This window comes from Saccostrea echinata, unplaced genomic scaffold (genome assembly GCF_033153115.1).
Source record: "Saccostrea echinata isolate AGI-Se365-2 ecotype Australia unplaced genomic scaffold, CSIRO_AGI_Sech_v1 ptg000009l, whole genome shotgun sequence".
Classification (NCBI taxonomy): domain Eukaryota; kingdom Metazoa; phylum Mollusca; class Bivalvia; order Ostreida; family Ostreidae; genus Saccostrea; species Saccostrea echinata.
In genome coordinates, this window is record NW_026889758.1 from 28,673,150 (window position 1) to 28,684,928 (window position 11,779).

Below are 11,779 nucleotides of genomic sequence, written 5' to 3' on the forward strand. Positions count from 1 at the left end.
AGATGAAGATATGCTGCCCAAACACATGAGAAAGAGGATGATCAGGGATGAACAGAATAGTTAATGTCGTAATCATAAAGAAGAAAAATAAATTCTGTTCGCACTTGCCAGTCCTAATACACTCCCATTTGTCACTATCATCATGCAGAGTAGGTCTACCTGGCCATTAAAAACTATGTACTTTTTGTAATATACATTAAAAATTCTAGTATACCATAATTCATTTATTCAAATTTATTTATTTATTATTTTCAGTATTTATTGTGATTAACTATCATAGGTGAATATCAAAGGGAAACTAGTGGGTATTGTTTTTTTTTTAAACAAAAAAAAGCATGTCTCCCCTGCTTTACCGACATTAACAAGTGCAATAATATGATCAGGGTCAAATATAATAATGCAGTGCATCTCAGATTAAATTCCTCAATCTCTGTAGAAAATTTCAAGTCTTCACTTCAAAAGGATCTTAAATTATGGTCTGGTCATGTTTTTCTTAATTTGACCTTAAATGAAGGTAACAGTCAAATATTTTGATGCAGTGCATTTAGTCTTGCTACTGTCTTTCCTGGTTCCAAGTTTCAAATCCTAATGTCAAAAAGTTCGCAAGTTATACCACCTCTACATGTTCCAAGTTTGAAGTCTAAATGTGAAAGGGTTTGTGTTTACTCAATTTGACCTTGATGAAGAAAGGGATCAAGGTCAAAATTTTGGTGCAGTGCATCTTGTATTAATGTTTTCTTATGATGTTCCAAGTTTGAAATCCTAATATCAAAGGGTTCTCAGGTCATGGCCTGGACTCTATTTTGATGTAAAAGATTGACCTTGACCTTATAAATTGGATCAAGGTCAAAATTTTGGTGGCATGCATCCCTCCTTCAGGGATCTCAAGTTATGGCCTGGACTCTATTTGGATGTAAAAGTTTGACCTTATAAATAGGTCAAGGTAAAAAAAATTTGGTGGCGTACACTCCTTCTCAATGTCATCTATCTATGTTCCAAGTTTGAAGTCATGTCAAAGGGTATTTAAGTGATAAGGTTCAGATAAAGATATATCTTCCCTGAAATTTTCAAGTTAATCAATTGAGCCATCTCTGAGAAATGTTCTGCATATCCTTTCAAATAAAAAAAAAAAACCATGGTTATCGATAATGTATTTTCTTCAGTGGTAAACATATACATTATATACAAAATAAGACAAAATACATATATAATGTTAAAATGAAATAAATATATGGCTATAATGCACAAGAATTGGTTGTACAATCTGGAAGGCCACTTATACTGACATGGAATGGTGTATGGAGAGCATCACAAAACTGGTTATATACATAAACAATAATCATATAAAGATGTACACAATGGATTCCTAACCAACAGCTGACTAGATAATGTACACATACAATATGTATGTGCAAGGTCAAGGATGTACAGTAGTATTGTTCTTACTCTGACATAATAGAGTTTATGCTTAAAATCAATGTACATGGCATAACTTTTAATTTTAATAAACTTAACACACTAAATTTCTTACACATAAAGAAATATTTTCTATTAATGATGAAAAATAATGCTATTCTGAATCTTATTTTCAAACAAATTAATATAAATGATTTGTGATGCATCAGAATGAAACATAACACATTGTTCACTGTGTATCGAGTAAGATTTTACCGAGTCTACACACTTACAGATTCGATCGTGTGTTTTGCTCACTCTGAATGAAAAAAAAAAATATTGTTAGTAAACAATACAATATCACTTTCAGTGCACAACCATGAATGAACTGAAATAATGTTTTTCTTCCAACATGAAATTTGTGATATATTCTGATAAATGATTTTTACAAATAATTTTATATACAACAGTATGAGTATTTATCTGCAATGCTTTCAGTAAACAAGTAATCAAGATGAAGTGTATTGTTTTTCATATATACAAATAATAAATATAACAGGATCATGTTATCAATGAAAATTCACAGTTAATTCACCAAAATATTATACCCAGCTTATGGGATTCAACATGATCTGCATGAACACGTCCTGTAATACTTTATTTCAGACATATTTTTGATCAAAATACCGTATTTAGCATTATAAACAGTCATGGATTTCATAAATTCAAAATTTCTATCACATTAGGATATCACTGAAGAATGTCTCTATCATTTTTGTTGAGTTATCCCCCTTTACATGGAGTAATTTCTACTGTCTGTCTATCGTTTGGAAAAACCACTCGGTAAATTTGCGGAGCTGTGCGGCAGCAGTCTGTGATTCCTCCTGAAGGCGGATATTGTCTCGTCTTAGCGACTCCACTTCTGCCTCCAGATCAGCATTCTCTTTCCTCTCCTGATTAATATAATGAATGCCATATCATGAATAGTTGAAAAAGCAAAGATGTGACTTTATGAAATACAATTTCATCTGGCAAAATGGTTAATCATGTATGAATACTGGTATCTAGGTGAATTAAAACTTCAACAATTCATTTTCCTTTTTTCAAGTCAAAATTCAACATGAACTAGGGCTAATTGTAATGGGAACTGTTACAGATGTTCCCTGAACACTTCACCACTCCATTATGGGTCCCATTGCCTACAAGCTTCATTAAACTAAGCAATTCTTTTGTGTAATAAATCTACTTTATTTTCAGAAGTATTTAATCGAAAAACGACGCCGGTATAGTCCACTGAGCACTAGCCAATCGGATTTCAGAGCATGCACATGCCCATGTTTTCTAGATATTTCACGTCTTCCCCGTAAAGAGACTCACAATAAATATCTATATGTTAGAACTCTCAAACATATTTATTGAAAACTATGAGAGATACAGCCATATAAGTATTAGCCAATCAGAATCCAGCACGCGTGCATGCATGTTCTTGCATTCAATTTTGATAGTAGCACAATGTAGGAACCCATTATACCTATCTGTATTCTAAATTTCATCCTGTTTTGTTGAAAACTAAGAAAGTTACAGCAATTTAAGTTTAAGCCAATCAAATTGCAGCACACTTGCATGGGCACATTTTCACAATATCTCATATACATGATAATAATGTAGAACCTCCTTATGTATGACTATGTTTTAAATTTCAAAGTATTTTGTCAAAAAACAAGAAGATTGTTGAGATTTTTTGTGTCAGTCAATCAGAGCAAAGCACACGTGCATGCGCATGCTTTCTTGCTCAGGTTGAGACCACTAGATTTTCTGACATCAGCATAAATTTGCATGCTAAATTAGCTATCTGTTTACTTAACCAACTGTTGAATGAGTTGCAATGCATTGTGGGCTACTATAGGTATCAATGCAAACTCAGGTGTATTGAGAATAAAGAGGAAATTTAATTGTCCCTTGGAAAGTCATTTTCAATTCTTTTTTGATACTAATGAAAGAAATATTGAAAATGATGTATAATCTTTCATTTCTATGCTCACATTTACAAAATTTTCTTTATGAAGCCTTATATCAACTTGTAATACAATGGCGTAAACTACTGTTCTAAGAGACATTGGTGCGACTGTGTCGATAGAGCAGCGAGTGTGTTTTTTTCACGTGATATACATGTACATAGTTTAGACAGCTGTATAATGTGCTCAATTATTATTTCACTCCTCAATATCATCAAAATGTTTTTATGTACATTCAAACGTCAAAGCGTTTGTCCGGTATTTGAAGCAACTATTAATCATCTAAAACAACTCCAGTATTAAATGTGAGCATGGAACAGTGTCTTTCGAATATAATTTTTCAATTTCAGCCTTATAAAGTAAAAAGAAATTGTTTAGTTTTTCCGGTGACAAATCAAATATTAAGTAGTAGACCGACAAAAACCACATGTCGCTGTTGAATCGTAAACATGTAGTAATCCATCATGCTTTGCGATTCATTCAATTGATTGGGGAATGGGTTTGATGAAAACATAGTCACGTGTTGAAAAGTGCATTCCATAAAAGGTAGTGTACCCGACCTGTTGCTAATTCAGCCATCTCATCTTGTCTACACCACTAATATACATTTATATAATATGGTTCAAAGCATATTATCAAAAAATAGGAAGGTTAAAGCTTTTCCAATTGTATCTGTCATTTCACTCCTCACATGCGAACGCACATTCATGCAAGTGCGTGCAAAATGACCTTCGTCATTACTTGAAAAATACAACTAAATAATTAAAATATTGAACATAAAATATTTCAAAATTCATGTTTACACAAAACTTTTATTTTTTTCTTTTCAGTTCTAGAAAATAATGAATATTTGACTGGATATAATAAATTATGGATATAATGAATTACAAATATTTTGAATTAGAGATTCAACAAAGCAACTCCTATTGTCCCTAGGAATTTGTCTTTTACTGTATTAACAGGGATTGTTACCTTATCAAGGTCCATTTCTAACTGCTCTACTTTGATCTCCAGCTCCTGAATTCTCTGCTGTGGGTTGGATACGGCAGACCTCCACACTGAACTTCTGTCAATACAAGGGCAAGGTCAATCATGTATAGTACATTCTTCTCTCTCTTTATGTCACACTTTCTTTAAAACATGCATTAGTTTTCTAACATTATTGATTAGGCTTACCCCTGTGGCTGGTTTGTTGGGGGTTTTGTGGTGTAGCTGTTGCTTGGTTTTTTGACCCCAGATTTACCAGGTTCGGGAGGGAGAGCTCTGTCCTTTGGATCTCTAGCAGAAGAACTCCTGGACTTGGAGCCATCTGTACCTTAAACCCAGAAAAAGAGATGTCTTGCTAAATAAAGAACTCATGCACAATAAATGTGACGACAATTTTATAAACATTGATTTTGCCTGCACTGAGGATGCACTTTTGTACTGTCTACATATAAATGATAAAGAAAAATAAAAAAAGGTCTTTATCATTTAGTTTTTTCCCCACAAGAACATCACATTTCACATTGTTAAACTAAAAAAAATCACACACACAGCAAAAATAATTTTAAGTACACTAATAAGGGCCTTACCTCTTCTAGCAGACATGATCCTACACACACTTTACAGAGTTTACCTGTCATTGATTATTTTATTGAGTACTTTCTGTATCAGACAGCACACCTGAGACATCAGTGATGCAGACCTATAATTCACTGTTAAGCAGATATCTAATGGATCATGTCAAAGTGATCTAAAAGCTTGCACTGAATCAACCAAGGAATGAATGTTGCACTTGACTGACTATGTGGAACATTGGAAAATTAAGATATCCATGTCTAGTAATTAAATTAAGAGCTTTAAAACTCACCTTTTCCGCAATTCTGAATTCCATTATAGGACAAGGCTAATATAAGTTTCTGAAGGAAATTGAATACTAGCAAGATCTATCAATGTGCTGAAACTTCACTTACTTTCTATGGCCTTTGTGGCTACATTGACCAGGTTTGACCAGTCTAAGCTGGCGGCTGACTCTGGGAGAGGAACAGGGTTCTGTTGGGTTCTGGGTTGAGCAGCTGCAGCATTTCGACTCAATACCTGTCGTGCTTTGGCTGCCATAGCGCTGTCCAACATGGCACGAGGAGACAACCTGAAATATCAAGATCACAAGTCAAAAGGAGTATATATTTAAAAACAAATCAGTATTAGGCACAACAAAATTTACATTATTCAATGAGGAACTTCTGATGAAAAATTTCACTTTAATAAATATCCAACTAGTCTACTGGAGAAATTCTAACCTACATATGAAATTACATATCCTTATTCCAGTATCTGTCCACAAAACACATCATTGATTTTTTTAAAATTCAGCATCAATGATTAAAAAGTGTATGCTAAGTATCCGGTATGTATTCCTTTTCTGTTACACTTCCAAGCTTGAAAAGAAACTCCCTATGTGGGAGAAATATAAAAGACTGGGGATATCAGATACAAATGATTTCCTCTTTATAAATTGCTCAACATTCTTTTTTTAAACACTGGGTCACTTAGGTTTATTAATTAAAAATACCTTGCATCTCCCAGCACCTCCTTAGGTAGTGCAGGGACAGGAGGGGCTGTGGAGAAAATGAGGTCGGCCACAATGGCATCTCGGGAGGGGGATATGGTGGCACCCTTCTGACTGTGGAGGCTTTCATCAGACATGGTTCTCTTCAGTGGAAAAGAAGGTCTTTCTATAGAGCTGCCCTGCTTAAATTTATTCACATCATCAAATAATGTGTTATATCATAATAGCTTATCACTGTAAGAGACTGGAATAACACAGTGATGATAAAACATTTAATGATATGAGCTTTTTTTAATAACCCATGAGGCTGTATCATCCACCTTTATCGTTATATGTATATATATCAAGCTGATAAGGCAGAGTGTGTAATGAAGGTGACTAACTAATATCTTGCTTGTCAGAAACTTCCTTCTTACAGCACTAAAAAAAATTACATCAACATCAAAATGTTACTCACTTATCCTCACAGTCTTAAAACAAATGCAGTAACTCATACTAAGTAAAAAGCTTCCTACGTGTATTGTTTCTTACCAGTATTCCTCTGAGGTCACTGTTTTTGAGGTCCATGTCAATCAAGCGTTTGAGGTCCTCTTGAAGTTCATTGGACTGTGTCTTGGAGTGTTTACCATTCACACCTGGACGGAGGCGGGTATTCAAGGATTCCTCTGATGACATTCCACTCAGGTTCCTAAAGATTCACATTTAAAAAATACTGTTTTAGTTTGCAATATTGCATTTATGTTTCTTTTGGATTCACTTTGAAACACAAATGGGACATTCAGAATGCTTCTAACTTGAGTAAATTTGATTCATTTTCAAATTGGAATTGAATCCCCATATCTTGATTTAAAAATATATCAAGTAGGTAATCAGGTGTACTAGTATTTAAATCTGTGATACATACATGTATACAAATAGTTAGCATCATTGACTGAAGCAGAACTGGCTGTTTGGTGCAAATATTCAGATGTTAAAAATAGAAGTGTTTTTGTTCTATGTCAAAAAATCCTGATATTTGTTGCTATCTTCTAGATAAAAACATGCATTATTACTACATGCCTGGTCAGTGCCAATTTACCAAGAATAAACTTTACCTGGCATGAAATTTTTTTTATTAATTCTGCTTGTTTGTCAGTGAATTGTGCTTTACTAAAAGTTGACATACTTTTGAGAAGATCTTGGGCTGCCATTTTCACTGCTGAGTGGGGACACCTCTGACAGGTGGGTCCTCCTGTGACCACTGGGCCGACCTTTGCTGTTCGCTGAGGTAGGATCTGCTCTCTTCTTACCAACATTTGTTAAATCATCTATAATAACAAATACACAAAAAATTTATAAAATTTCATCAAACACAACCATATATTTTTTTAAACTTAGCTGTTCATTATAAAGCAATATGTCCCTGATGCTCTTGCCAATTCTACAACTTCCTCAGATCCTCCACTTAAAAAGTTTGAAATTTTTGAAATACAATTACTTTCTTACAGCATGAGTCATGTCTTAATATTTTGTCTTTGAAAATAACAAAAACTTCAGCATTCAACTGAAGATGCTCTTATTTTCTACTTTTCTTGGATCCCTGAATTATATGAGCATGCTTCTCATCCAAAGATTACATTGGGGACTTATTCATATGTACCGTAATAGAAAGGAAAAGTTCTCCCTATTTACATTGAATAGATATTTTGCTGATAGGACAAACTGGGGAATGATCAGGTGTTCATATGGATAAAAAAAACAATCAATATACTATACCCTGGAATGTCAATGTCCTCTTTACAAATTGTCAATTAATCTAAAAATAATATAATGATCAATGCATGGACAGAGACTTTAGCCAAGGGGGATGATCATTCCAAATGATCTGACCTCATCTTTCTTTAACAAATCTATTAAGATTTCTTTTGAAGTAGAATAATATTACCCCTAGAGCTGCTGCTGTGGTAACTTGGGTCATTGTAACCCCGCTGTCCCGGCACTGCTCCCGAGTTATGAGATGATCCGCTGGAGAATGAAGTGTCACTAAGATTCACACTAGAATTAGTACTCCTCACACCAGACTCCTGACTCAATAAATACTTAGAGTTCTGGGTCTGTTTCATTAATTCCAGTGATATATTGCCATGCTGCACAGCAGAGTAATCCCCCCCTGGGCCTGAGTATTTCCGTGTAAAGTTACTGGACTGTAAAGAGGACATGCTTGCTGGAACACTTTCTGACATATGAAGAGTATTGCCATAGGAGCCCGAGTCACCACTGGAATTTGTGGGATCCTGCCTCCTTATCTGTAATATGGACAAAGGTCAAACCATATTGCTTCAGTGCGAAAGTATTTTTCAAACTTAGCACAACAGTTCACACAGTGACTTCAATAAATTTAGAATCCTTGACAATAGATCCTATTTGTCTTAATTACTGTCAAAACCTGCATGTAGAGCTAAACCTGTTGGAAATATTTTGGTTATTTACCAGTCAAGTATTTAGGCCATCTGTTTCAGAAGCCATTTATCACTCAACACTACACATAACTTACCTGATTGTATGTGGCACGAGTGCTAGACCAAGGTCTGGGAGCTGTAAAAGTAATGGTATAGCTATATCAATTCAACATGTTTTCATAGCAATACAGTAAACATAATTAATTTCACACATTCTTTTAAAATGGCATATTTACATAGCACATGCAAATTATGCATAGACAAAATACCACAGTGTTAATGACCAAGGTCCCTAATTGGAATGCTGCAGATATGAATCTACTACCAGCATAACACTCCACAGCAACTTAAAAAAATAGACTGCTTCTAACAGTATTTTCATGATAACATAAAACTTGATTTTGAAACAATCTTTACACAAGCTGTAAGAAAACAGACTGAAGGACTGCTTGATGAAACTTCTTCCCAAACTACCTGTTCTTCTGTACATAATCTAATCCAGAGAATTATCACAAGTAAAGTTTCGTTAAAGTTAGCATCTTATCAAAAACAATGTTAGAAATGTTATTATCCTTGATTAACCAACTCAGCATTTGGCACATTACAAATCCTCTAACTAAGACTCAAGCAGACAGCTTTATAAATACACTTTCTTACAAACACTTGATATATACTGTCAGCCAAAAATTTTACTGACTTGAAAAACTCGCAAACAAATAAAATAAACTTAATAAACTTAAAATTAGAATGTGATCACTGGTTCACATAATTACATTACCTTAACTAATATATAAACCTTGAAATACATGTACACACAAACCAGAATACTGTATTTCAGTGCTCTTCATAGATGTACCGGTACACTTGATATATGGAACTTAATTAATTACACCTCATCAATCAAAGAAGAAATCAAGAAATTTCACACACAACCATGACCTGACTTAAAATAGCTCAATGAATTGGAACATTTATTACCATAAGGTAAAGAAACTTTCTACATAAATATAAACAAGAGTTTTCAATTAAAGGGGAAAAAATGTAAAAGCTTTGAATTTTCTATCCATTTAACAGTAATTTTCGACATCATAAATTTCCAGGGCAGGTCTGAAACATTTATCCCTGCTTCTGTTCTTGTGTCTTAAAATACATCAACAATTTTAGAACACACTGTACATTAATAACCAACATGTGTTTCCACTCAAATCATGCAGCAGATCAAGTTTTTAATAAATTAATACACAGTAAGGTTTAACTTTGAGCAACTTCTATGAATAATAATTACAAATTTAATCTGAGCCATTTAAATTTCCTGCTCAAAGGTTAAAGAGAAACAAGAATAAAGAATTGTGGTCCCCTGAATTTGTTATCTTAGTGATTTGGAATGCATTATCTATGGCATATTGTAATTGCCTTATTGAAAAGGACTGTAAGATTAAACTTAAAGGTCAAAGTCACAAGGTCAAAAAACAAGTAATGCATTGAAAATAAATGCCCTTCTTCTGCCATTCAAAAGTTACTAGCAATATTAAAATTTTTGATAAGTAGGTCAAACTTCTAGGTCAAGGTCATGGGGTTAAAAATCATAGTGCATTTGGAAAGGTCTTCTCACAGGTAAAGCACACGTCAAATATGAATGTCCTTTCTTCTCTCCTTCAAAAGTTAGAAGCAATGGATATAGTTTTTGAAAAGTAGGTCAAACATGAAGGTTAAGGTCACATGGTCAAATATCAAAGCACATTCAAACTTCTTGTCACAGATGATGCATTTGTCAAATAAGAACGTCTCATCTTCTGTCATTCAAAAGTTATCACTAATGTTAAAATTTTTGAAAATATTCAAGGTCAAACTTCAAGATGAGGATATGGGGTCAAAAATCAAAGCATGTCCGGAAAAGTCTTGTTACAGGTAATGCACATGTCAAAAATGAATGCTCTGTCTTCTTTATTCAAAAGTTATAACCAAAGTTAAAATTTTTGAGAAGTAGGACAAACTTCAAGGTCAAGGTCATGGGGTCATAAATGATGGTACATTTGGAAAAGCAACCTTTAATGTACCGTACATTTAAAATCAGAATGTTAAGCAAATGAATAAGTTTACAAGATAATTTTTAGATGATCTGCAAACTAATTTTGCACAAAAGGTAATAAATCCTACTATACAAGTGAATGCAGAAATCCATACAGTGTGTTCTATATCACTTTTCATACACATGTAATATGATACTTTGACTAATTCAATAATAATAATACAAAAAAATAATATCAACTTACCCACAGTTGTTTTATTCCAATCTCAGATTTAGCCTCTTTACTGAGCTCATAAAATGTTCTTAACTAGTATCCCTGAGTTTTCTATATTTTCTTACCTCCACTAAGATACTGGTAGTCCCCACTGTCCCTGGACCCTGACCTCTCACGTTTCCCATCATCTGACCTAAGTGTGTCTTACCTCCACTAAGATACTGTAGTCCCCACTGTCCCTGGACCCTGACCTCTCATGTTTCCCATCGTCTGACCTAAGTGTGTCTTACCTCCACTAAGATACTGGTAGTCCCCACTGTCCCTGGACCCTGACCTCTCATGTTTCCCATCGTCTGACCTAAGTGTGTCTTACCTCCACTAAGTTACTGGTAGTCCCCACTGTCTCTGGACCCTGACCTCTCATGTTTCCCATCATCTGACCTAAGTGTGTCTTACCTCCACTAAGATACTGGTAGTCTCCACTGTCCCTGGACCCTGACCTCTCATGTTTCCCATCATCTGACCTAAGTGTGTCTTACCTCCACTAAGATACTGGTAGTCCCCACTGTCCCTTGACCCTGACCTCTCATGTTTCCCATCATCTGACCTAAGTGTGTCTTACCTCCACTAAGATACTGGTAGTCCCCACTGTCCCTTGACCCTGACCTCTCATGTTTCCCATCGTCTGACCTAAGTGTGTCCGTTTGCCGGGAGGTGTAACCTTCATCATATGGACTGGATGTCTTGGACATCAAAGCTGTGTCTGTAAAGGCATGATGAAGCCCTGCTCCTCTTTGAAGACTTGATGTTGCCAGGGGACGATAACCAGGTACAAGGCTCTTCACAGGTGAATGTCTGTCACTCCTACACAAGGACAAACACAATCTCATATATATATACTAAATACACATGCAGGAACAAACATTAAATCTTTAGAAATGAAGATTGTTATTCTCTTGTTTTGGAATTCATTATCTAACTTTTCATGATTTGTATTCCTTGGCTTTTGTATGGATATAGGAGGTTGTACACTCTGGACATATTTAGTTCTGTGATATAATGCGGACAGAATGAAGGCAGTAGTTCTTCAGTGATATTAATTTGTTTAATAAAAATAATTGTTAGCTTTATCATGCC

At 34.6% G+C, this 11,779-nt stretch overlaps 1 protein-coding gene across 1 annotated transcript in view; it reads right to left on the reverse strand.

Annotated features, from left to right (window-relative positions):
* Nucleotides 1-1,134: 1,134 nt before the first annotated feature.
* Nucleotides 1,135-11,779, reverse strand: part of LOC133182163 (signal-induced proliferation-associated 1-like protein 2) — a 32,517-nt gene continuing 21,872 nt past the window's right edge. Inside the window, exons 17-27 of the mRNA XM_061316898.1 lie at nucleotides 11,309-11,506; nucleotides 10,768-10,811; nucleotides 8,495-8,535; nucleotides 7,886-8,246; nucleotides 7,127-7,268; nucleotides 6,493-6,649; nucleotides 5,965-6,143; nucleotides 5,366-5,541; nucleotides 4,587-4,725; nucleotides 4,383-4,476; nucleotides 1,135-2,348 (exon numbers count right to left, since the gene is read on the reverse strand). Of these exons, the coding sequence (XP_061172882.1) occupies nucleotides 2,205-2,348; nucleotides 4,383-4,476; nucleotides 4,587-4,725; nucleotides 5,366-5,541; nucleotides 5,965-6,143; nucleotides 6,493-6,649; nucleotides 7,127-7,268; nucleotides 7,886-8,246; nucleotides 8,495-8,535; nucleotides 10,768-10,811; nucleotides 11,309-11,506 (1,675 nt within the window). The 3' untranslated portion in view covers nucleotides 1,135-2,204. The remainder of the gene's footprint in view (nucleotides 2,349-4,382; nucleotides 4,477-4,586; nucleotides 4,726-5,365; nucleotides 5,542-5,964; nucleotides 6,144-6,492; nucleotides 6,650-7,126; nucleotides 7,269-7,885; nucleotides 8,247-8,494; nucleotides 8,536-10,767; nucleotides 10,812-11,308; nucleotides 11,507-11,779) is intronic.